Source organism: Pogona vitticeps, chromosome 1, assembly GCF_051106095.1.
Source record: "Pogona vitticeps strain Pit_001003342236 chromosome 1, PviZW2.1, whole genome shotgun sequence".
Lineage (NCBI taxonomy): Eukaryota > Metazoa > Chordata > Lepidosauria > Squamata > Agamidae > Pogona > Pogona vitticeps.
Genome location: NC_135783.1, coordinates 242,196,678 through 242,224,234, shown reverse-complemented (window position 1 = coordinate 242,224,234; position 27,557 = coordinate 242,196,678). Strand labels below are relative to the sequence as shown.

General features: G+C 43.5%; 2 protein-coding genes across 2 annotated transcripts in view; both read right to left on the bottom strand.

Annotated features, from left to right (window-relative positions):
• The window catches only part of LOC144585996 (uncharacterized), a 338,930-nt gene that overhangs the window by 62,572 nt on the left and 248,801 nt on the right, over nt 1-27,557 (bottom strand). The gene's annotated exons all lie outside the window — the stretch shown is intronic.
• CYP27A1 (cytochrome P450 family 27 subfamily A member 1) lies at nt 897-27,513 on the bottom strand. Its single transcript, XM_020792136.3, has 9 exons — nt 27,199-27,513; nt 13,978-14,168; nt 9,760-9,959; nt 7,917-8,114; nt 7,270-7,430; nt 5,904-6,070; nt 5,482-5,563; nt 3,676-3,879; nt 897-1,645 (listed from the first exon to the last, which is right to left on the bottom strand). Exons 1-9 carry the CDS (start codon nt 27,433-27,435, stop codon nt 1,520-1,522), a joined length of 1,566 nt encoding a protein of 521 aa, XP_020647795.2. The 5' UTR covers nt 27,436-27,513; the 3' UTR covers nt 897-1,519.

Here is a 27,557-nt window from a genome sequence, read left to right as displayed (position 1 = left end):
GCTTCAATAACAGTGATCACACATACCAAACTGAAATGGAGCAATCTTACCCATGGTTTTTTTTTTTAAAACCCAGTCCTAGACAGGGTCAAAAAAAGGGTAGCGTGGATGAAGGTCATGGCTGGTTTGCCATTACTTGTATAACATGTGTGGTCACTGGAAAATGGAGCAAACCAACCTGTTCCCAAAGCAACCCAAAACACAAGACAGAATACCATCTGATTGCACCCTTATAGTGATTTTCCCTCACAAGGAAGTAACCAGGAGCTCTTTTCCTATAGGCATTACTGAGGCAAGACAGAAGACAAGTATTTCATACTCTCCAGTTGCAACATCTGTCTTTTCCACAAGAAATTCGCCCTGCCCATTTTTGCTGCATAGAGCAGGTCTTCACTTGCATGGTAGATTAAACAGACTGGGCATAACAGAGTTTGTTTCTCTGTACTCGGTTCATCGCTTTTTCCATCTCACAATTCCCCTCAGGTTAAGATGACAGCACACAGTACACCTCCCATTTTATCCTCACAACAGTCTTCACAGATTACGGCAAAACATATCCCCAAACATATGTAAAGTGTGGAAATTTAGACCCAAATCTTGTCACTCCAATCTTCTGATCACTACAGCACACTGTCTTTGATGCCAAGATCCAGTGGTTCCCAACCCAGGTGTTCTTGGGCTGCAACTCCAAAAACCCCAGTGAGCACAGCTGGCGGGGAAGACTTCTGTGAATTGCAAACAAGAACACCTGGTTTACCCAAGGTTGGGAAACACTGTCCATATGAATATCGCATGCTATGCAATTCATCCAGACCATGTTTCATTTGTTGAGTAAATTATCCTTAAGACTGTTTTGTTTTAGTTTTTACACAAGTACATCCAAGCCACACAAAGAGTGAAAAAGTTTGCCCATTTCTTTATTGATCTTGTTGTTTTGTTATTCATATTCTCCCCCACTCCCCAACTACATATTTTCACTTTATTTGAAAACAAAAGTTCTATGGAGGAATAAAGGCACCAAGAAATCTGAGTCCATCAGTGATGCAAAAAAGCAGCAGATTAATGATCTGTAATCATCAGCTCATCCCACTCTTGTGCTTTCTTGGGCTGGACTCCCACCAGTAGTAAATGGAGTGATGGGAGTTTGTTATCTGGGATGTCTGGTAGGGAAGACTGTTATAGAGGAAGAGGGACGTTTACTAATCATCATGGATTAGTAATCTCAGCCTGTAAACAGGAAAGTAGAGAAGGAGAAACCGTTGACCAGTTCTGAGAGACACTGGCTACATTGTAAATTGTAGGCTATTCACACCGCAAGCATAAATCAGGAATGGGATGTGGTGTGCAGCCTTGCAAGGATCCAAGAGAGAAGGCCATAATGGTGCAACTATTGTCAGAGAGGCTCAGGGTGAGGTGGGTATAGAGAGACCCATCAACTGGCACCCCAGGTCACATTCAAATCCTAAAGTTACAGAATGAAATCTCTGCAGTCTATTAAGATGATGATGATGGTTCTTCGTTAGAGCCCTGTCTCTCTGTGCAAGAACTCCAGGTTAATGGGTTTGTCAGGCACAAGCACAATACGAGCGAGGGGTTTCACCTCCATGCTTTGATGGTCTGGTTTGAGTAAGAATATCCGGATGATCTGGGGGAAAAGATACAACAGCGATTAACATTAGTGGGATGCTCCATGCTTTGGATCCCCTCTGCTGCCTACTCCTATCCTACATAATCTGACCTCCCATAACTGTGATGACCCTGTTTGTCTCCGATCTCCTGTAGTGTATCATTGCCTTGCCAGTAATGTGGCTGCCATGTACACAGGCAACACTGTTTTAGTCATTAGAGTGAAAAGGAGTGTGTGTGTGATCACTCTCTCCTTAAGGCAGGGTTTACGCTCCACTCATTGTGGGCCTCCAATGCCCATCCAATCCTGACAGCCTAACCAATGTGGTGAGGGATGGAGGTAGGAGCAATCCATCATTCCCACCTCTGCCCCAAGGTCATTGCTACCAAATTCCTCCCCACAGCAGAAGTGTGGAACCTTTTTCTACATAAACTCTTCTTTTCCGCATAAAACAGAGATGGGCAACTTGTAACCATCCAGTTGTTGCTGTATTATAACCCCTAACATTCCTCATCACTTTCTGTTCCCTCTGAAACTGCAATGTTGCTGCAGCCTGACAACACATGGAGGAGGACACTGTGTTCAACCTTGCCATGGAATTATTGAGATATCCTGGCTAGGAAGAAGAGCCGGAGGCTTCGTATGTGAGGAAAGATCAAAAATACTGCTGTGCTCCCTGAATGTCCTGTCTGATTGATTTTGAATCTGAAATAAAGAGGAAGGGGAAATAGGTGGCAAGATGATTAGTGCCTCAATTACAGTGATGGCTCTGGACCATGAATTAGTAAGGCTAGGAGTTGTGGGGTTTTTGGGCTCTTTGGCCGTGTTCTGAAGGTTGTTCTTCCTAATGTTTCGCCAGCCTCTGTGGCTGGCATCTTCAGAGAACATTACTCACACACATTGGATCCCAGCCGTGAAGGCCTTCGTGAATACCGTTGGATGTACTGGATGGTCAACCAATCTAACTGTAAATTTCAAAAGGGAAGACCATCCAGTGCACAGACTAACTTGCTAGTATATAGTTTTGAATACTAACCAATCAGAGGGAAGCTTTAACTGTTACTAGTCTGTAACTGCCTCTGTAACTGCCTCTTCTCTCTCTGAGGTGATTAAACCTCAAACAAGACACTTACTTGTTCTCTCTCAGATCTTTATACATCAAGCTATTGTTTCATACCTTTAAGATGTTTATTATGTAACAAACAGAAACCTTTAAGAATGATAACCTCATGTGAGTAAAATAGACTTCTTTATTTAATGATAAAAAGACCTCCTGAGTATTTTGGTTATGTGCTAGTGTTTGGTGAGGGGAGATTACCAAAAAGGGGAACTTCCAGTTAATTCTGCCTAACCGGCTGGCACTTCTTGCTGCGCATTTTTGGGGAATTCACACAAGTTCCACACAACTCTCAACAAATACATGGCTAGGAGTGTTAATTTCTACCATCCTGTCTTCTGTCCTATGATTGCAACTGTAGCTGCATCCCATGCTAAGTACTGGATTTCTGGCATGTTAATAGCCATCTGAAGCAAGTGTATTACTCCCTGAATTATTCTGCTTGCCTGCTTGAGGAAAAGCAAGGTAGGATTTCCTCAAATTCCACAGTGATGACAGTGAGGAAAGTGTGGCCCCCCAGATATTGCTGAACTGTAACCTCCACCAACCCTAATCACCATAGCCTCTGGGAGGGATGATGAGGTTCATAGTCCAACATCTGGAGAATCATGCATTCTGTTCTCACGTGTGTGCGCGCACACGCACACGCACACGCACACACACACACACACACACACACACCGCAATATATATAGAGAATCAATATATAGAATTATTTTTAGTGGGTGGGGAATGTTTGGGGAATTTTATGTGTGTGCATGTGTCTGGTCTCTGGGTGTCTGTGAATTTCATTGTATGGGTATACTGTGCATATACTGTACTTACAATGACAATAAATAAATAAATAAATTATGGGGACCACACAAAAGCAGGTGATTTTAGCAGGGAAGAGGCGCACGCGCACACCGTAATATATATAGAATCAACTTACTCTGGCAAGAGCCAGATGCATCTCAAGCTCAGCAATGCGGCGCCCCACACAGGCACGCACCCCATACCCAAAGGGGATGGAGCTGAAGGGGTGGGGAAGTATGTCTCTCTTATCTCTCAGCCAGCGATGTGGCAGAAAGCGCTCTGGCTCCGGGAAGCTGGCTTCGTCATGTGAGAGAGCGTAGTGAGCCAGCACGAAGAGGGTCTGGGTTCAGAGAGAGAAACAGAGAGTTAGGAACAGACCTCACATCCCCAATAGTAAATATATTGCTCTTCAACCACAGATTCCTCCTCCACTTCCCTCATCATGGCAAGCAAAATAACAGACACAGTTACCTCGGGAACATGAGCTGCATACAGCATTCATGCTGTTTATCTTCTTATTTCCCATTATTCCAAGTTAGATGTTTATTTACAGTACTATTTTATATTGCTTTTCATGATAATATTTCTAAATGGTTTACCTTAAAATGTATGTCCAGAGAACCTGGAAAACAATAGGCAAGTGCAGTGCTCTTCAGGCAAATGTGAAAAAATGAACCAAATCTGGGCTATTTGTGCAGTTATGGAGTGACTCTGCACAAGAAAGAAGACCCACACTTCACTCGTGGAGTGAAGCAATGCCACAACAGCTCATTGGTCTCCTCTCTGGCAATCATAGGTTTGAAAAGGGGGCCAGACGTTTGCACTGAGGAAAGGGGATATCAAAAGTGATTTGGTAGATTCAGCTGCTGGTGCCAAAGGAGGTGGTGACTGACAGTTGAAGCCCCCAATAAAGCCCACGGCCTCCTCAGGACACTCTAACCACTGAGCTCCTAGGAAGCACACAGACTGAGGCCACTGTATGGTATATATCCTCTTGAAGCTGCTCTGCTAGTCATTCTCATGAGCTTTAGGACAAAAAAGATGTGTGTTGTTGCTTAAATAGCCTCTTTGTATTCTGAAATATTCTTCTTTGTCCTCTCACTCAGCTTAGTTTACTTTTTTTTTTTGGAGATGTTATTACAATGTTAGGATTGTGTGTATGTGATGTAATGATGGAAATATGATTGTTGTATGGGGTTTGAGTCAGTAACTCACACAAATAAAGCAACAGCTCTTCTGGTCACAGTGGTTTACATTCCCCACCCTTAACTCACAGGATTAATAAAACCACCAGAAATATAGAGATGCACAAATAATATCACAGGCTCAGGAACAAAGTAGGCCAGTACATCACCCATAGGATACAGTGTCGGTCAGCCCCAATCTGTATGCACTTCATTTGGGTATAGAGCAGGTACACCCCTAACAGAGATAACATGGCTAGCAGATATTGTAAAACTGAACAGTTCCTGCCTCTCAAATCACTTCAGAAAAGTCTTACTGAGAGGGAGGGCATCACTGCAGGAAAAAAAAAAACATCCTTCATGATGGTACCTAACAGCATTCCATTGGCTGCAGAACCACCAACAAAATCTCCACAGAAGTTCTCAGTGGACTGTGGGCATGTACAGAGGAAAACAGCCCACTATGAGTCTTACCTGCAAGGTCCTTGAGGTTTTTTTGAACAGCAAAACCATGAGGGTGGTTTAGTAGCTAGATAGGCAGTCATAGCCAAAGCTCATTAGAATGGACAACCCTCTTGTAGCTGCACTCTCACACTCCTCTACATGCTATTTTCATCTGGGCTTTTTTCCAGCCTGGCTTGTCTGGATAGCAAATCTAGTGAACAATCCTGTCTTCTTTCACCTCCATTTCTGGTCATTTAGTCTAGGATGTTCACAAACATCAGAGATGCAAAATCAAAGACAGCCAGTTTACTCACGTCCTTTGGAAACTTGTATCCCCCAACAACCACATCATTCTTTGCAATGATTCGGGCATTGGTTGGGACCACAGGATAAAGTCTATAAGACACCAGAGGAAGAGTCAGTGTGCAGCATAGTAAACAAGGGAGGAAACAAAGAAACACAAGGGGAAATAAGTGATAAAGCTGTCTCAGAGTAAGCATGGCAATAGGGGTATAAAGCAGGATTAGATGTGTCATCCTCCAGATATTGTGGGAGTGCAACTCCTGTTACTGCACACCGCTGGCTATGTGGGCTGATGTTTATGGGTTGGAGACCAGCAACATATGGAGGGACACCTGGTCTCCATTCTTGATGTAACAGAAGCAGTGGGTGGCGAACACACTCCTCACTTGAAACTTTATTCTCTGCTCCTTTGCACAATTATGAAGGCTCTCACCTGAGAGTCTCTTTGATCACTGCCTTAAGCAGTGGCATCCTGGTAAGATCCTTGGCATCAGGAATTTGGTCCTTGGGTACCACACTGATCACCTCCTGGTACAATTCTTCCTGGATGTCAGGGTTTCTGGCCAGATGGTACAAGGCCCATGAAAGGGTATTGGATGTCTGAGAAGAGAAAGCAAGGGTGCCGGAACATAGGAACAAATCCTAAAACTGTCTCATGAACATAACTTAAAGAGAGTCAGTCCTCATGAACCTGATAGCATGTGATGGTGAAATTCCTCTCAAAAGTCTAAATAATTTAATTCAGGACTGTGTGCAAGAACTCTCACTACAGATGCCCTTTTCAAATTACTGAAGCTAATGTAGGATACATGTTGTTTTTATTAATTAAAATATATCTCATCTTTCTCTCTGTGGACAGATACAGTAATTATTTTGTGCTGAAACACAAGCAAAAGAAAACTGGAATTACTAGGCTGGGTCAGCCACATTTAAACTAAACCCATGGAAAGCAATGTTCTTCCACTGCTTTTAATGGGTCGACTCTAAGTCTAGATTCAGCCTCTTGGGTTCAGAGTCAGAGCCAGTCTTTCAGAACATACACATGTGTTTATTTCACATGTGTGTTGATCTGCATGGGTCACTCCAAGCTAGCTATCTTGAGTTTTGCAGAGGTCTTCTTTCCATGTGTTTTGCACGGCTCTTCGTGGTGCCAGGTCATAGAGGGTATGCTGGAAAAAGGTTATGAAGTATGGTGATAAAGACCGGTGGCACAGAGCGTTCACCTGCTGGACACATTGGACTATTTAATCCCCATAGGCAAAGCTGAATTCTCCTTGGAGGTGTCTCCAACACCATTAAGTGTGGGAGGCTTGGAATGTAGAGCAGGCTAATTCACCTACCCTCTGTCCTCAACCAATTACACTGAAATGTGGTGAACCATCCAGGATTGGCCACTATCTGTAGGTATGCATCTTTCTAGGCATTTGAGGGAAAGACTCAGAGGTACAGCACTTGCTTTAACCCATTCGTCTCTGGCATTTCATTAGACGATTCAGAGAGCAGGTGAGCTTGATCACAAACCCCAGATAACTCCTGGTAGGCAAAGTAGACAAGAGTGGATAAGGCACAGGGGAGCATATTGTGCCTCTCTGGAGACTGCTGAACTGCAGCCCCCATCACCATCTGGAGTGCTGGCTAGTGTCACCCCCTCAAGACCATTGTAGTTTAAGAGTACAAAGCAGATTAACAGACTGCAAACTTCTTTTTTTTTAAAGCCATGACCAGCAAACACTTTTTGACTCATGACTCTGTTTTGCTGTGGGCACCCAAATAAAATGGATAAGAAGTTAATGCCTTACCGTATCCACACCAGCCAGAAGGAGCTCAGCTATGCTGCCATACACTTCCTCATGGCTAAGCCGCCCACTGGAGAGTAGATAGGTTAGATAGCCTGAGACTTCCTCACCCCGTTCAAGACACTTCTCTAACTCTACCATCCTCTGATTAATCAGTTTTTTGCCTAGAGCAATGAAAGCACATATGTTACCTTGGGAACATAACACTCAGCCTGGCCTGACATTCACAATTGACTTCTTTATTTCCTGCCATCTTGGGTATTTGAGGAGGCTTAAAGATATGACAAATCTTCCCATTCCTCAAGAATGAGTGGGATACATCTCAGCTTCCAGTGGGCTAAGCAAAAATATTCCCTCTCTCTAAGGCAATGGATAAAACGATTCCCCTCCCATTCCACAAACCTCTTGTTTCAACACTGCTAATGGGGTAGTGACTGCCACCCCAGAGTATGGACAGTCAACTGAGAGAGTGCAGAACAGGCCGGTCTGTCCTCCAATATTCAACTACCCCACCCCACCCCTCTGCCCTGTGCATCTGACATGTGAAGTGGCTGCCTCAGTTTCCTTAAGGGGAGGACTGGTCTTGCATGTAACTGCTCAGATAATTCATACAGACTGAAACACCAGATGAATAGTTATCATTCACATACCAAAGGCAAAAATAGTGTCCCAACCCTCCAGGTATCGGTTCCAATAAGGTAGCATATCTCGTGTCCACTTGGGTAAGATGGTGACAAAAAGAGAATTCTTTAACATGGTTCCGATTGCATCAATAAAGTGCTGTGTCTCAGCAGGGATCTGCTTCTCTAGACAGCCAATGCGAGTCTCAAAGAGGATGTATGAAATGCCTGAAGGTGGAAAGCACAGGTGGAAGATAGTCCTCGGGTCTACATAAAATGTCAGCCACCAGAAAAAGAAAGCAGTAATTAAGTGCAAATGGCTCCTAACAGAATAATCAGAGAAGACTGGAAGCAGAGAGGATGAGGAAGAGGAGGAGAGGCTGAAGTACAAGCAAAGAAAGAAGGTTAGACACATCAAGGGAATTACAGTTGTAATTTCAGATTTATGCAATATGCCAACCTTTGGTTACTAAAACATATAGAAAGAAACAGAAATGGGGGTAGGTTATACGGGGAATTCACTAGTATGATAATATCCTTTACATAATTTATCACTTCTACTGGGTGATAGCATCTATCTACTTGTCAGTCAAGTTGAGGGGAGAAAATATGTGGCTTTACAGCCCAGCCACTATAATCACTGGCAAAGAATCACAGGAGTTGGATAAAGGTCACATATTCTTCACTCTAATAATGATCTCTAGTTTAGAAGGATTATATTAAGCCGCCTAGAGTGGTCGTATAGACCAGATGAGCAGCATACAAATCAATCAATCAATCAATCAATCAATCAATCAATCAATCAATCAATCAATCAATCAATCAATCAATCAATCAACAAATTAATGTTTTTAGTGTTTGTTTGCTTGATTTATATCCTATCTCTTCTCTATAAATAGAACTTCAGAGAATTTAGGGTGAACCAGAAAACAAGTACCATAAAGAAAAAGAAAAAAAAGATGAATGAAAGCATAACCACCAGTGGCCAAATTTAAAAAAAATTAAAGAAAACTGCAGCGCCCACGTAATTAAAATCCCTTCACAAGCACACAAGGTAGGTTGTCAATGATCTGTTTAAATAAAGCCATCCTTCTGCTTGCAGAAAGACAATATGGAGGGAATCAGCTTGGTCTTCCTCAAAAGGACCCAAGAAGAGCTTGCCTTGGAAAGGCTTACAGTCAAAACAGAAATCTTTACACACGGACACCAAAAATATGGATCACACCTGTTTCATACACAAAAAATATCAAACTAACTCTTCCACTTTAGTTTTCAATCTGGGTATGTTATATATTGTGATTGTGTCCCTTTATCCTCTGGCACAGATTTGCTAAATCAGTTTTTTCCCCTCACTTCTCTGATATTTTTAATTTTTTTAAAAATAAGAATTTTTAGTGAGGAAAGTTGTCCTGTCCTCATCATCCTCTCATACCTTGGAACACATATCTTTTTAAAAAGTTTTTTTGTTGTTGAAATACACAAACACAGACAAATTCAGGTTAATACATAACATTTAGAAATTCTTAAACTGATTCCTGTGATCAGCTGCTTGTGCTTAGTTTGACTAGTATCACTGAGTTTGGGCAGCTGCAATTTTAACCCCACATGCCTGTTTGAAAGCAAATAGTATCATTAGCTCCATCTGACCCCATAGTTTTGGACTGCAACAGACATGATTTACCTGACTTCTTTCTATGCAGCTCTGGAGCATGGGTCAGGATGAGTGCCTGCACAATGACATTTACACACCACTAATGCCTCTAACTTCCTGACATTGTCAGGGTTCATCTTTCAACTGTGCATCAGGCCAACAGAGCAATAATTGAACAAGCAGGAGGAAATCAATGCTGTACAGAATAAACGGCAAACGTACCTTCCAAAGCAAATCGGTACAATACATTGGCGATATCCTGGACCACTACCCCAGAAGTGCTCTTTCTTCTCTCATTCTCAAGATGTGTCATCAGGTCAGACACCACCTCATTGATGACATCTACATACAACACAGCTTCCGACGGTTTGAGCATTCTTTGGTTTAATATCTGTCGCAGGCGGTGCCACCGCTCTCCATCTCTAGGAATGAGAGAGAGGGTGAGGGATCATGGATGAGACACTGGATGTGACCACACATGGAAACAGATTATAGTTTGGACTGCTTGTGTACTGGTTTGGTGTGATCTGTTTCCCAGTGATCACATACTATATAGTGACATGTGCTCCAGCTTGACCCCCATCCCTGACCAAGCTGGAACATTTGATCCAGCTATAGGGCTTCTACTTTTGGGGGCCAGGCTGGAGCAATTCTCTGTCAAATATAAAGATTGCTGTAAGGGAGATGACCCTCCTTGGAGCAAAACTTTCTGATATGATCAGGCACACACCTTTGCAGCTATCTGATCCCCTCACAGTTCCAGCCTGGGCTCTCCCTGCATAGTGACCAGAAGAACTGAGACTTTGCACTTATCCCCTGGTATGACATGTTCAGGCAGTTCTAACAACAGAGCATGGAAATGCTGCGGGAGCACTTTCTAATGCTGCAATCCAGATCTTAAGGCCAGAGTGGGGAAGCCTTTGTCCACTTTAAGGCCAAAGTTGCTGCAGGAAAGGACATGGGAAAGGCTGTTTACAGCAGCAGACCCCCCCCCAGAAACCTTTTTTCCTCAAACTGCCCCCCATCACATTATTAGGATTTTAAGAGGCTTCCTTTGGAACCAGCAGAGACTTTTAAAAAGGCTGACTGCAGCGGAGGATGGATGGAGTCTTATTTTGGGAAGGGTGGCATACTAATGTGTGATACTTCATAAGATCTCAGGAAAATGGGTGGGTGGGTGCAGCTGAGCAATGTTTCCAGATGTTAGCCAGCAGGGCTTCAGCAGCCCTTTGAACACCCTACATACTAAATGTTGGTTTGTTTCCAAAGCTTGAAACATGACTTTTTTTGTGGCTGGAAGATTCTGGGAATTGTAGTTCCAGAATGGAATATTTCCAAGCTCTGTTTTTTTCCTGATGTAATAATACTTAGAGAAAATCCACTTTTATCTTCTAGTGGCTAACATTTAAAAACAAAATTTAAAAAACGTTTAGGGGTGCCATTGGTATTCAATGGCCCCAACATCTTGAAGCAATTGTCTTCATAGAGAACCTTTGAGGATTTCTTGGATGCCCCAAAGTTTAGGCATAAAATCTTTCAATGAGGGTGTGTGTGATGATGTTGGAGAGATTGAGGGAGTGGTGCACATGCAGCCCACAGAGTGCATATTGTCCACCTCTGCTTTAGATGTATCTTCCAGGTCAGAAAGGTTCATGAGGCAAAGTCTGTTTTTTTTCTTCTGAATACTAGAATCATAGAATTATTGAGTTGGAAGCAGCCTCTAAGGCCATTGAGTCTGTCCTCCTGCACGGTGCAGGAATCTACATCAAGGCAGATCTGACAGATGGTTGTCCAATTTTCTCTTGAATGCCTCCAGCACTGAAATGCGCATCATCTCTCGAGATAATTGGTTCTATTGTCATACTGCTCTAACAGTTAACTTTTTCTTGATATGCAGCCTAAATCTGGCTTCCTGTAGCTTGAGCCCACTATTATGGGTCCACCACTCTGGGGTAATTGACAACATATCCTGCTCCACCCCTGTATTACAAGTATGTGAAAAGTGATATCATATCTCCCCTTAGTCTTCTTTTCTCAAGGCTAAAGATGCTCAGTTCTTTCAATCTTTCTTCACAGGGCTTGGTTTCCAGTCCCTTGATCATCCTTGTTGCATTCCTCTGAACTTGCTCTAGTTTGCTGGCATTCTTCTTAAATTGACACAGTGTTCTAGATGAGGCTTAACTAGTGCCAAATCGATGGGACTAGAATCTCCCAGGATTTGGAGACTATACTTCTGTTAATTCATCCTAAAATGGCATTTGCCTTTTTTACAGCCGCATTGTACTGTTGGCTCATATTCAGCTTTTGATCTACAACAATTCCAAGATCCTTCTCACTTGTAGTATTACTGAGCCAAGTATCCCCCATCTGTAACTGTGCGTTTTGTTTCTTCTTCCTAGACATAGAACTTTGTTCTTATCCTTGTTAAATTTCATTTTGTTTTTTTCAGCCCAGTGCTCAAGCCTATCAAGACCTTTCTGCATTTTGTTCCTGTCTTCCAAGGTAGGAACCAAGGTCCTGTCTTCCACCCAATATTGTGTTATCTGCAAATCTGATAAATATTCCCTGCACTCTCTCATCCAAGTCATTAATAAAAATGTTGAAGAGCAGTCCAGAACTGAGCCTTGTGGTAGCCCAATTGATGCCTTCTCCAAGTTTGAGAAGGAGCCATTGATAAGCACTTTCTCAGTATGCTTCTGGGTCTTCCTGACAGTTGTTCTATCCAACCCATACCCAGCTAGCTTACTAATCAGAATATCATGGGGCACTTTGTCAAAGTCAAAATATATTAGTCTACAGCATTCCTACTGTCTACCAAGGAGGTTACTGGATTAAAAAATGAGATAATCATAGAAACATAGATACTGAAGTTGGAAGGGGCCTATAAGGCCATCAAATCCAGCCCCCTGCTCGATGCAGGAATACAGATCAAAGGATATCTGCAAGGTGGTTGTCTAAGTTTCTCTTGAATGTCTCCAGTATTGGAACACTCACCACCTCTCGAACTAACTGGTTCCACTGTCTTACTGCTCTGTTAGGAAGTTTTTCCTGATATTCAACCAAAATCTGACTTCCTGTAATTTGAGCCCATTGTTGTGTGTCCTGCACTCTGGGACTATTGAGAACAGGTCCTGACCATCCTCTGTGTGACAGCCTTTCAAGTATTTGAAAAGTGTTATCATATCTCCCCTCGGTCTTCTTTTCTCAAGGCTAAACATGCTCAATTATTTAAATCTTTCCTCATAGGGCTTGGTTTCCAGTCCCCTGATCATTCTTGCTCCCCTCCTCTGAACTTGTTCCAACTTGTCACTGTCCTTCTTGAATGTGGTGTCCAAAACTGGACACAGTATTCAAGGTGAGGCCTAAGCAGTGCTGAATAGAGGGGAATTAGCACTTCACAGGATGTGGAAGCTGTACTTCTGCTAAAATAGCATTTGCCGTTTCTGTAGCCACATCACACTGTTGGCTCATATTCAGCTTGTGATCTATGACAATTCCAAGATCCTTCTTGCTCGTAGTTTTGCTGAGCCAGGTATCCCCCAGAGGTGCAGTACTTTGCACTTATCCCTGTTTAATTTCATTCTGTTGTTTTTAGGCCATTGCTCACACCTACCCAGATCAGATCAGATAAGATTGGTCTGGTAAGATTTGTTTTTGACAAATGCATGCTGGCTTCTGTTTATCTGGGTGTAGGCATCCTTTGGTCTCAAGAGACTATGGTAACATGCTCTGCAGGTCATCAGAAAAGCCAGAGGTCATTGTCCGAACATTCCAGGTGCCCAACTTTAGGGCAGAAGTTTTCTTATGATTATTGCATGGTGCAGGGTTATTGATTTGCTTGTCAGCTTTCACCCTAAACCCCACACACCCCATGAGGTTAATAGACCATGGCGAGGCAGCACCTTACTGGCTGGGGGCTGCCCTGCTTAAGGTGGATGGTACCTACCTAGTGAGGTGCAGTGACCTCCCCCACTGTCAGAAGTAGCCCCTGGCATCATGCTCTACGCCAATCAAGCAAAGATTTATAACTGGTAATTGCTACTTCCCATGTTATTTTGACGCTGTATGCAAAGCTGGAGTGTCCCCTCCAGAGCACGAAGCCTGGGTAAAATAATATGGAGGATAGACTATTACCCAAGCAGCAAATCCCCACTTTCCATGTCACTGAAGTAGTCCAATGGAAAGGCAAGAGCCAATACAACTGGTTCCAGCAACGTCGCAGGAGTTGCCAGATCGTGACTGTACACAGTCATGAACTGCCTCCGGCTCCGGATTTTGCCTCAAGGTTAACTTCTGAAGCTCTTTTCATTGGTGGATGTCGCCACAAGAGGTCTGAAATCTGTTTATCATTGCATTGTTTTCAAGGTGCTTGCAGAGTGGCTGCTTGGTATACCCTATTAATGGCAAACTGATATAGGATATGGTTGGCTCTACACTTACTCTGTGAAGGGACCATAAGGTAGGTGCCGTTTGTCCCTGTGTTCCTTCCAAAGGGCCATGTCACTCCGTATGGGGTATTTCCCCTCCTGACGCAGCAATTCTTCTAAGATTTCAGGACTGCCAATATTAATATTTATATAGGAGCCAAACCGGGACTTCCAAATGGGGCCATACTGCTTCCTGGAAAGGATCTGAAATAGACAAAGACAAGTCCTTTTGCAACATGGCGTTTAGGTACATTTTTTTCTGCCCATGCAGTTTGACCAACCTTCTTTTCCAATGTACGTCTTTGACATGTTATCATTGCCTGATAATCTCCATTCTTGCTGCCAGTATAATTAGTAATAAAGAAAAAAAAAAAAAAAAGCAAAGCAAAGCAAGCTGCTTATATACCACTCCATAATGCTAAAACACTATCTGGGCAGTTCACAATTGAATTATGCAAGGTACGGCAAATAAACTTAACTGCCTGAAATCCCTCCAATATATGGGAAAAATTTCTATCTCTTTTGTTCAGTTATCAGATATACAATGTTATAAAAAATCATACTGTAAACATTTTCCCTCACTAAAGTTGCAACAATTCTAAACAATGTTGAACTCCACTATATTATCCCATGGAGTGTTTAGCAGAGGGTTTAGCAGCTTTTCCTCCCACCACATCTTAGAGGTGGTAGGCCCTCATTACTAGTTGTCAATAACCTGTGGTAAATCACTGCTGCATGGCCCTTGCTAGTTTCCAGATTCAAGAAATGTATTCTTTCAAATGTTGTGATTAGTCTGGGTAGATCATGTTTTTCAAAGGAGGAGTGGGCAAATGATATGACCTGTGCCATCTGGAGCCAATTGCTATTATCTCCTTATCATATCATATATATCATATCATATCATATATAACATAATAATATAATATATTATCTCCTTATAATATTATTGTGGCAAACCCAGACCTACTGGGATATGCCACAGTTTCACTAAGCTGCCACCAACCATTCCCTGTAAGGAGTCACACAGACCAGGAATGGATTTTCAACAAATAAAAGAATAAGGTTTATTTAAAGAACACACAGGGAAAATAAAATGATCAAGTGAATAAGATACAGTAACGTGGCTTAGTCTCAATCATGCATACACCAGTTTGGTTCACTCAGAACACTCTTAAATAAAGCACAGACCCTGAACCTATCAGTTCTGGCTAACCATACTGACATCTGAACCTATCAGGTTGGTACTGACTGACACACAGTAGTACCCTGTCTGACACACAGACTCCCACACCAGCTTCTTCTCTCAGCTCTTCTCTCAGCTCTCCACACAAGCTTCACATATATATACAGTACAGCCCCTCCTCCTGATGTCCCGCCTTCCACTCCCCATAGGATGGAACTTTCCCTCCAAACCCATGACAGACAGGTAACATCAGTGCTGTATGTAACACCTCCCCTCTTTATAAGTTGTTTTGTAGGGGGAAAGCTAAAGTGCTTTTCTCCAAAAAACAACCTGGATCCAAAACATACAAAAACAGTTATACAATAACATACAATACCATACTTACTCTAGGATAAACATATCAATTAGGCATTTAAACATTTACCATTTACAATACATCAAGTTACCTTTATTCATACAAACCAAACATGTTTAATAAACAAGTACATTTAACCTTTGGTCACCAAAATATATACATAGTCCATGTTTCTTTCGCCGTCTTCATTCTTCGGGTCTTCTTGACAAGGCGTCAGCAACACAGTTCACTGACCCTCTGACCACCTTCACTTCAAAGTCATAGTCTTGCAGGTTTAAAGCCCACCTCATAAGTTTACTATTGTGGGTTTTCATTGTCTTTAACCACTGCAGTGGTGAATGGTCAGTGCACAGAATAAAATGTCTTCCCCAGATGTAAGGTTTGGCCTTCTGGATCGCGTAGACTGTGGCCAGGCACTCCTTTTCCACGGTTGCCAAATGTCTCTCACCTTTCTGGAGTTTCCTACTCAGGTAGGACACTGGATGCTGGTCACCATTCTCATCCTCCTGGCAAAGAACTGCTCCTACCCCGCTGTTAGACGCATCGGTGTAGATGATGAACTCCCGGTCGAAGTCTGGAGCACGCAGCACTGGATAGTTGATGAGGGCCTCCTTCAACCTCTGGAACGCCTCCTCACAGTCGCTGGTCCACGGGATGCGGTCATCAGTCTTCTTCCGCGTCAGATCGGTCAGCGGAGTCGCTATCTCGCTAAACCTCGGGATGAATTTTCTGTAGTAGCCCACCAACCCAAGAAATGATTTGACTTTTTTCTTGGTGTTGGGTCTGGGCCAATCCCGAACAGCTTCTATCTTGGCCTCTAGGGGTTTTATCACTCCTCCCCCTACTATGTGACCCAAGTCTTTTATTTCTGGGCTACCCAGCTGCAGTTTGTTCTCTTTGCAGAGCCTAGGCCAAAGCACTTCCTCCCCTGGGTTAAAGTGCCTCTCCCTGGCTTTCTGATCATACCAGGTTTTCTGTCTGACCTTCTGAGCTTGCAGGTTCTCTGCTGCTAGCTCTAGGTTTCTCTTTAGGTCATTCCTTAACGAGTCTATATATGTCACAACGTCTTGTGGGTCATCCTGGGTGATCTGCTCCCAATTTTGTTTGATTAAATCGAGTGGCCCTTTCACCCTTCTCCCAAACAAAAGTTCAAACGGACTGAACCCGGTACTGGCTTGTGGCACTGATCGATAAGCAAACAAAAGGGATTGCAGCTTCTGGTCCCAATTGGTTGGATTCTCTGCCAAGTAAGCCCTAATCATGCGCATCAGAGTCCCATTGAACTTCTCCGTTAACCCATTACTTTCGGGGTGATAGGCAGTGGTTTCCTTGTGTTTAATTCCACAGATTTGCCATAACCGTTTCATGAGCTTCGATGTAAACGATGCGCCCAAATCTGTGATTATTTCTGAGGCAAATCCCATCCTGGACATATACCCCACCAAGGCATCTGCCACTGTGTTAGTTTCAATGTTAGTCAAGGGAATGGCTTCAGGGTACCTCGTGGCATGGTCCACAATGGTGAGAATGAACCTGTTCCCCCTCTTTGTGGCCTTGGGCAAAGGTCCCACAATATCCACCCCTATACATTTGAACGGAGTGTCAATCACAGGCAAAAGGCACAACTTTGCTTTGGTCCTGTCACGGTTATTCCCCTGCCTCTGACACACATCACATTGCTTACAGAACTCCTTGATCTGCTTCCCTATTTCAGGCCAGTAAAAATTCTGTGTGATTCTCTGCTGTGTTTTGTTCACCCCTAAGTGCGCAGCAAACATGTCAGAGTGCCCCCTTTGTAAGATCATGGGGCGATACTTTTCAGGTACCACTAGCTGACTTCTGATCCCATCTCCCCCTTTTGAGATATTCATCAGGGTCTCTCTATATAAAATTCCCTTTCTCTCGTGAAATCTCGCTGGGGCTTCAGGTGTTAGCTGGGTGTCGGTCACCTGTTCAAAACACTTTTGGAGAGTGGTGTCTGCCTTTTGCTCTTGGCCAAATCTGCTGTCTGTGGTTAAGGTTTCCACCACAGCTTCTGAACTCCCCTCATCTGCTTCTGTCTCGGGCTCTTCAATACCCCCCTGAACTGTCCCCGTGGTGGCTTGTGAACGTGTAATTACTAGCACCCGTTTCACATATTCAGCCAGGTCATTTCCCACGAGCACGGCTGCTGGCAGAGTCGATGAAATCGCTAGCCGCCAAACTCCCCTCCAGCCTTGAAAGCTCACAGGTACCTCAGCTACTGGTAGTGAGATCACCTGTCCCTCAATCCCTGCCACCTTTAGGCTCTCATTCGGGATTATATACTCCCTAGGAATAATATCTGGATGGCACAGAGTCACCTGGGAACAAGTATCCCTTAGCCCCCTATACTGATGGTCAAGTATTCCTACGTCCACCCCTGCGGTTTCAAACAACTGTGAATCTGTTCTCACTAGCAAGCAGCGCTTGACCTCCACAAGAGGACCATTTTCCTCAGCCTGATCAGCAGATGTAATTGTTCCAGATTGAGTAGCCATGGCAACAGGCTCCCTCAGTGGCAAGGAGCTTTGCTCTTTCTGGACACAGAACACAGCTTTTGGCTTGGTTCCACTCAAATCATGAGGCACATTTCCTTTTAGCTGCTTTAATTTCTCACACTCTGAGATTAGATGGCCCTTTCCTTGACAGAAATAACATTTTCTGCTGTATTTTGAGTCTTTCTCATCTTGTTTTGGTTTTCCCTCCAAAATCTGAGGTCTTGGTTTCATGTCTGAGGGCTTCCCTTCACCATGGGCCCCTCCCACTTGCTGGTTTTTTCCTGGTCCCTGAGAGTACTTGCTGTAGGTTTCTTTGGGTTTACCTACAGATTTCCCCTCACCTAAGGGCTTTCTTATTTGGGAAATAAAATCTGCGATCTCGGCCGCCTCCGCCACAGATTTCGGTTTCCTTTCCCTCACCTGGAACTTCAGTTCCCCATGCAGGACTGAATAGAACTGTTCCAGCGCTATCAAGTCTTTGAGCTGCTGAAAGGTCTCTGTCCCCTCCTGAGATAGCCATTTCTCTAGCAGCCTCACCAGTTGGGCCCCCACTTGGGTAAAAGTCTGCTCTGGTTTCTTGGTGAGCGACCTGAATCTTTGCCTCAGCTGTTCCGCATTTATCCCATGTCTGGCAAACACCAGTTTTTTAAACTCTGCGAAATCTTTCAGCAGTTCCTCTGGCATCTCTGCATAGACTTCTGCCAGGCTGCCACTGATTAAAGATTGCATGATGGTCATCTTCTCAGTTTCCCTTACTGAGAAGTCCACAAACGCTCTTTCCACGAGGGAAAAGAACACCTCAGGGCAATCCCCCTTGTGGTACACAGGGAATTTCTTCAGGTCAGTTTTAGACAATTGGCCCCCCTCAGAATCCCTATTGTTATTATTGTTCTGGTTCATCATTTCCAATTTTCTTAACTCAAACGCCATTCTTTCTTTTTCCAGAGCAATTTTCTCTCTCTCTAATCCCAATTCAAATTGTCTTTGTTTCTCCCTTTCCTGCATTCTTTCTCTCTCTAATCTTTCCTCCATCTCAAATTGCCTCATCCTCAGTTCATGCTGTTGGGCTATGAGCATTTTCCTGAGTTCTGGGTTCTGCTCTCCCGTGCTGTCCTCCTGCACTGAGCCAAATTCATCCTCAGAACCCTGGTCCACCTGTGGGTCTTTCACTTCACCCATTTCTGCCATTTGGCTTCGAGTCAAGGGCATAATCCCCCCCCAGAACAGGCTGCTTTCAAAAGTCAAGCCTCAAAATAAAGCGACCACTTTTTTTCTCTCTCTCTTTCTTTTGCCTCAGAACCAGCCTTCTATAGATTGCTGTTGTTCTTCAGCACTAACTTGCAACTGTTGCCAGCCAGAGTCCAACCCCCCTCTGCTAGGCCTCTCAGCAGACAAGCTAGATCACTGCTACTTCACTCAGTTTTGCCTCAGCCTTTTTCCCGCCAAAACAGGTTGCCTCAGAGCTCCCTAATCTAGTCCCCAATCTGAGGTTACACGTTCTTCCACTAGCCTACCTCCCCGTGAGGTAAGCCTAGAAGATTACCTACGCGCTCTCAGATTGTCCCTGGCTAGACCCCCCTTGCTCTGGGCACACTTGCCAAGGCTTTGCTGGACCACTGGACAACTGGACCAGTTGTATCCACACGCTGGACACCAATCAATGTGGCAAACCCAGACCTACTGGGATATGCCACAGTTTCACTAAGCTGCCACCAACCATTCCCTGTAAGGAGTCACACAGACCAGGAATGGATTTTCAACAAATAAAAGAATAAGGTTTATTTAAAGAACACACAGGGAAAATAAAATGATCAAGTGAATAAGATACAGTAACGTGGCTTAGTCTCAATCATGCATACACCAGTTTGGTTCACTCAGAACACTCTTAAATAAAGCACAGACCCTGAACCTATCAGTTCTGGCTAACCATACAGACACCTGAACCTATCAGGTTGGTACTGACTGACACACAGTAGTACCCTGTCTGACACACAGACTCCCACACCAGCTTCTTCTCTCAGCTCTTCTCTCAGCTCTCCACACAAGCTTCACATATATATACAGTACAGCCCCTCCTCCTGATGTCCCGCCTTCCACTCCCCATAGGATGGAACTTTCCCTCCAATCCCATGACAGACAGGTAACATCAATGCTGTATGTAACAATTATCTCTTTATAATATAATATAATATAATATAATATAATATAATATAATATAATATAATATAATATAATATAATATAATATAATATAATATAATATAATATAATATAATATAATATAATATGAGTGGTCGTATTGACCAGATAGGTGGGGCATGTATAAATAAATAAATAAATAAATAAATAAATAAATAAATAAATAAATAAATAAATAAATAAATAAATAAATAAATAAATAAATAAATGAATAAATGAATGAATGAATGAATAAATGAATAAATGAATAAATAAATAAATAATCTTTCCTGTAGAGATGCCTGGGAATAAATATTTGATTTGGAAAACACACACACAAACACAATTCTTTCAAACTGCTAAACATACAGTGTGTTTATATATTGGAGAACAACAATAGCTGCCAAATTCAAAGTGTATTCCCTAAATAGGGATTGAAGAATTTTTAAAAATTTCCCCTATCTATACAGTATTAAAGGATGAATGAACATGCTGATTCAATATGACACATTCCCATTCTCCACTCACCCAGGAGATGTTTTTCTCTTCCTTCATTATCTAGTCTGTGGTATGTTTTTACGCCTGGAATTACTTGGTCCCTTTTTGGCTGTAGTGATACAGTGGGCTGCCAAAAATCTGTTTCATGAAATCTTATACCAAAGACATTCTGGATGATTTCAGGTTTCCATAACTGGAAGATGTCACAAATATTCAACCCTTAGATGACAGATAACAAACCCTGTACGGAATCTCTGGGCTCTGTTCAGGAATACCTGGGGATCTTGAAACCATCCAGTGAGCCGTCTTTCCCTGGTTCACCAGAATCATTCAAACAGTAAAATGATTTGAATACAGAACAGATGGCTGGTTTCTACATCCACGAAGAATGTTGATATTGATACAGATATTGATCGATACTACTCAGGGTGGAAATCAAAGGGATGCCTGAAGGATATAACGTCCTGACATGACCAGATAGGCGGGATATAAATAAATAAATAAATAAATAAATAAATAAATAAATAAATAAATAAATAAATAAATAAATAAAAAAGAACAGGGGCAGCATAGACATACTGTACTTCAGCTCTCTCTAACAGCAAAGGTGAATGTATTTTACAAAAATCAAAGTTTTGTTTTAGTTTTAATGTGAGAATTGGCAATATTTTATCCATACTAAGTTGAGCATTCACTTAGGGATGCTGTAAGAATGATGTTTGCTCTCCCAAGTGACTTAGAGGTAAGGCAGAACACACAAGTAATTTTAAAAAATGAAGGTACTTTCAGACTGTTTACATGGCACCACTACACTTCACAGGAACCTCTCTATATCTAGGTTTGCTATCTCTAAAGTCTAGGTTTCCTCAGATTGCCCTCCAGACATTTTGGCTTCACTCTCCATGATCCCTCTCTATTGACCATCTTTTTGGGATTCCTGGGCTTTTTAGTCTTATATATACCAGTTTGTACTGGTAGGCAGGATGAGTGATGGTGGCTGGACATGTGCTAGGAGAGAGTCGTGTGTGATATAGTTTGGAGAGTGATGAACTAGGATTCAGGACACCTGATTTCAAATCCCTGCTTGGCCATGGAAACTCATGGGTGTGTGTGCAGGAGGTTTGTGAAACTAGTAAAACCACTCCCTAAATATCTCACTTTCCTTGAAAGCCCTGTTAGGGTCACTATAAGCTGGTTTTGTCTTGATGACACATAAAACACAGTTTACAATTTTTGTATATGGAGATTGGTTGGTATAATTCTCAACTGGAGAATTGTTTGGTACAAGAGGGTGAGTGTGTAATAAAAAGAAAGAGCTATGATTAAGATGAGAGTGCATATATGAGACAATCAGAGTCTAAGGGACTGAGGTTGTTGCATTTTTGTGGGAAACTTCTGCTTAAAGGTTGTAGCTGCAATCTCTTTCAGCGATGTGCATACACTCCTGGAAGGAAGCGGCAGCTGCCAGCTTATTCTGCCCTTTTGCTGCAATTCAGTGTCACCAAAACCAACCAACAAACAAAAGCTGTGGGGTTTTTTTTAAGACAAGGGAAAAATATATTTGTGTATTAGGTATGTATATTAGGTTGCTTAGGCTGCTGCATGCTCTGGACTGGACCTTAAGAGAAATGTATTTGTTGTTGTTGTTTAGTCCTTTAGTCATGTTCGACTCTTTGTGACCCCATGGACCACAGCACGCCAGGCCCTCCTGTCTTCCACTGCCTCCCAGAGTTGGGTCAAATTCATGTTGGTCGCTTCGATGACACTGTCCAACCATCTCGTCCGCTGTCATCCCCTTCTCCTCTTGCCTTCGCACTTTCCCAACGTCAGGGTCTTTTCCAGGGAGTCTTCTCTTCTCATGAGATGGCCAAAGTATTGGAGCCTCAGTTTCAGGATCTGTCCTTCCAGTGAGCACTCAGGGTTGATTTCCTTCAGAATGGACAGGTTTGATCTCCTTGCAGTCCAGGGGATTCTCAAGGATGTATTAGGTATTGTTGTTATTACTGTATGTGCTATCAAGTCAAAACCCTAGTAGGGTTTTCAAGGTAAGCGAAACACTTAAGGAGTTGTTTTACTTCCAGTTCCACACCTCTTGTGGGTTTCTATGGCTGAGCAGGGATTCAGAACTGAGTCCTAGTCCATCATTCTGTCTACTACACCACATTGGTTATCCAATAATAACTGTGTGCTGTCAAGTCAATTCTGAGTTATGGTGACCTTTTCCAGGGTTTTCTAGGTAGAAAGTATTCAGAAGTGGCTTAACGTTCCCTTCTTCTGGGGGGCATCCTGGGACTGTGCAGCCTGCCCAAGGCCATACCACCTGGCAGTTCTGGGATGCATAGTGGGGAACTGAACTCTAGCTCTGCAACGGGAAACTAACTCACCAAGCTATTTAGCCAGTGTATTAGGTATGTATATCATTATACATATACTTAATACAATCCTCGTAAAGATTACTGGAATACACATACTGAACATGCATACACTTAAAAAAACAGACCAAATAGGGTTATGGTGTTCATATGCCATTTAGATGTGATGCCCATATCAAAGGGCATACTAGACCTCCTGGTGAGCCTGTTTAGCCCATTCCAGCCCAGCCATGTAAACAAGCTCTTTAGTTAGTTATTCCTTACACAGCTCCACAATAAACAATTCAAATACTCTCAGCAGCTATGTGTTACAGTTACATAGCTGCTAAGCTACTTTGGCCTACTTTTCAAAACAATTCACAAGCAGCAGCACATACAATGCTATTTAGTTGTTACACAGGTTCTTGTTTTTTGGGAATGGGCAATTTCCCAAGGCAAAGCACTCTGTAAAGAGCAAAACAACATCTGATGTTTCTTGTACCATGCCAGCTTCTTTACTGGCCAAGTTCTCAAAGCTACCTGAGAAACCAAGTGTTCATGCAGCTCATAAACACACCCACACTTTTGATTCATGCCCAACAAGTTAGATCTTAGCCAGTTCTTTGGTAAACCATGAAAAACACCACTAATAATAGTCAAACTGACACTTAAAACCAGATGTCTTTATATTTGCTAATTTATCTTCTTTTCCTCTCTCCTTTGAGTCTTGCAAAGCACTATCCTATCTTTGGGGACAAAACATGACCTTCCCAGCAGGTCTAGCTTCCTGCACTTTTATAGACTGGCTTAATGTTTAGCAGAATATGGCTTAGCTGCTGTGGTGACACAACAGAGGAACAGCCTTTAGCCCTCTACATGTTTTTGAACACCAACTCCCAGAAACCCTAGCCAACATGGTCAACGGTCAGGGACTCTGGGAGCTGAAGTCCAAAGGAGCTGGAAGACCAAAGGCTGGGAACCACAGCTGAGAATGACTGCCACAGCAATGTAGCCAGTATGAACAGGAATTATGAGCCACTTTGTCAGTTGTAGACAAAGACCTATGTTTAGCACTGTCTTCATGATGTTAAACATGTGGCAGATCAAATGCCCAGTTGTCTGATCACTATCCCCAAAGCATGAGTTGTTTAATTCTTTGTGAAATTCTTTTTGAACAGGGCTGGGGAAACCTTTCTCACCCCCACCTGTGGAAGTCTGTGGATGTATGGGGGGGGCAGCATGTGAATGGAAGGCAGGGCTAGAACCAATGGTGGATAAGGCAGAGAGAAAAAACGCACGGAGCCAAGGTCAAGACAAACTCTTCCACTGCTTGACATGAGAAGCTCCACCCATGTAACAACCAACCCCATGTAAAGGAAGAGAGCAGTGGTGGCCGAGGAACCAGAACTTTGCTATGCCAAACCACCAGCTCATCTGCATAGCATAGTTGAGCACTTCTCACCTGTGTATTTGAATGCCTGGCTCTAATGGGGCCCTTGTGCCTGAGTCACTGTGCCAGAGGTGAGTAAAGTAACTGGCAATCATATGTTGACTTGTTGCATCAAGGCTATGGCAGTGGTCACCACAAGTGACAAGCGGTTCTACCACCTGAGCTGATTACCTTGCCTGGGTTCATGGCTGGCCTGTCCTGGCCCTGGCAAACATTTTCCTTTCCTTGCATAGCCTCTTTCATCTCCATCTCTGCCACCCCTTTAATCTCTTTTCTTTCCCCATCCGTTGGGTGGCCAAGGGAGGAATATGTTACCCTGATCAGACTAATCATTAGTGGAAGGTTTCTGAAATGAGGCTGGGGACCGCATACAAAGTTCCAACTTTTCTGGAGGTGCTGCCATGTTCACTTTGGACCTGAACATGAAAGATAAGTTAGAATCATAGGCGGTTGATTTTTGCACCATTGAATACAGACAAATTGGCCAACACACCCTGCAATTTATAGCTTCCTAGCTCAATATTTTCTGGGAAAGGCTCAATACTCATCAGCACCTCCTTGTATGTAGAACAGTAGGGCAGTTATAGCTTTCTAGCTCAATTTTTTCTGGGAAAGGCTCAATACTTATCAGCACCCCCTCGTATCTGTACCACCTTACTTTTAATCAGTACTGGAAGAGCACATAGTGCTGATCTCTGACATGCAAGTATTTTTTAGCCTCTATGTTTCAAACTCAGGTGTTATCTTTAATACTTTTTTTACTGTTCAATTGTGGTTGTACTCCAACTCCCATCAGATCTAACCACCCTAGTAAAAGGTGAGGAACGCTGGGTTCTGCAGTGCAAAAACATCAGGGCACATGGAACCTGTCCCTTCCCCTGCACATCAGAAAGCCATAGCTTCAGAGGACAGCATCTTGTTTCACAAGTTTGCCAGTGCAGTGAAACTGATAGTACCTCACAGTGGCAGATTGCCACTAATTAAAGAGTTCCCACTTTGATTTTTGGTTGTGTGCAATTTCATCTCATTATACATAAGTTGTACACAATCAGAAAACAAAGCAGGAACTCTTGAATTAATGGCTACCTGCCACTGCAAGTGATGCCACTCTCACTAGATCAGTGGAGCTACAGAACAAGATATTGACCATGGAGGGTTTTCCCCCCTTTTGATTTTTTTTTTACTGTTAATAAGTTTTATTGATGAAAATTTTAAATTTTTACAGTGCATTGCTTTTCTTACATATATTCATGAATGTTAACGAATATTTCCCAAAGAGAATTAGTGCATTAATCAGATTAATTCTTGTATGGATTTCAACACAGTCAAGATTTACTTCATACAGTATTAAAAACGTTCCAAGTTCTAGTATTCTCAAAATACTGGCCATGTAATTTAAGCCCAAGATAATCTTTACAAATGGCAGAGTTAGGCAGCTGCCTTAGGCAGCAGACTTTAAAAAGATTGCAAATGGTTAGTTGAAACCATTTTTACCTGTTTTACCTGTTCCTCTGCCAATATGATATATGCTATCTTTTGCCAGCAATGTCCCTCTGCATTCTATAGGACAACCTGGACAATCTCTGCTCCAAAGAAGTAATACACACAAATGGTTACTTGGTTATTGTACTTTTGCCATGAAGCATTTGTGACATGTTCTGCTTCAGTTACCAGAATAATTGGCTTGATTTTAGGTGCTATTCATTATGATTTGTAGAAACAGGTTTTTAATGCTTTGCCACAGGAAGCAAAATATCTCTAGCCCTGTTAGGCAGCATTGCTTGTTCAGCCTGTGAAGAATCAGAGATACAAATCCAAACGGGATGAGAGCCAGCGGCACAGCCATATTAAAACTATTCATCTCCAAAAGGTATTTTGGATGATATACAAGTGGATAAAAAGATGCTGAGGCTTCATAACTATTATCATTTACACAGAAGGAACGCCTTTTTAACTTCTGAAGAAACTCCGCAGCCCTGCCTAATACTTCCTCAGGCTCATCCATCACCTTGGCTGGGAACTCCCATCAATAAACGTGGGCCCCACAGGTAATTCTTCCAAGAGCAAGCGCACCATGCCCCCACTTGTCCTGTGTTGCATTTTCTGCATGGCCTGCCCTACTCGGAGAGCAGCCCCCACATGCCAGCCATGGCTTTATTTGACCCGCTTTGGGTCAACCAGTCAACAGTCAGCCAGGAATTAAAATAAAAATAAAAAGATTGAACGAATCTGGGCATGTGCAGAGTCCTCACCACAACTCCGTGGTCCCTAAACATGCTTGGATCGCGACACGGGAAAGCATCCTTCTTCAGCTCCCATTACCGACCCATCGAGGAAAGACGCCGGGACCGGCAGACTGGAAACCCACCCCCGACGCCCCCCCCCCCGCACCATTTATAAAAGGGATTCGGCTCTGTCCTGTTCTAACGCCCGAACAAGCCTCCCTTTCCTCAGATGAGTTTTACAGATGCGTCCTTTCTTGGTCCGGCCGCCAGTTGCCAACAGCCCGGCTGGGACCTCGTCGAAGGCCGAGGGCACAAAGCAGCCCCCTCGCTTTCGGATGCCCGCCAGTTGTCCTGCCCGGGCCGGGCCGTGCCGTGCCTCTGGACCCCCCTCCCCCGTCCCTCTCCCTCCCTCCTTCCCGCGGGCGCGTCCCCTGTCGCCTCCCGACGTACCCACGCAGGCGAGCCCCCTCCCCGACCTGCAGGCGGTGCGTGTGGAGCAAGTAGCCCCTCACGAGGAGCCAGTAGGTGGACTCCAGTATCCCGGGCCCGGGCAATTCTTCGAAGCCCTTCAGCCGTGCCTCACTCGGAGAGGCCGCAGCGGCTTCTGCCGTGCCGGATACAGCCCTCCAACCGAGAAGAGGCGGGCAGGGAGCCCCTGGCTGCGACCCCAGGCCGCGCCGCAGCTTCTCGGCAAAGCGGCCCCACTTCGCCATGGCGCGGCTGGATAGAGACAGGCGGAGCGGGGAGTCTGCCCAGCTCCCAGCCGAGAGGGATGAGGTGGAGCTGTTCCGAGCCACAACGGGGGAGGGCGGGCCCTGATGAATAATAAAAGGAG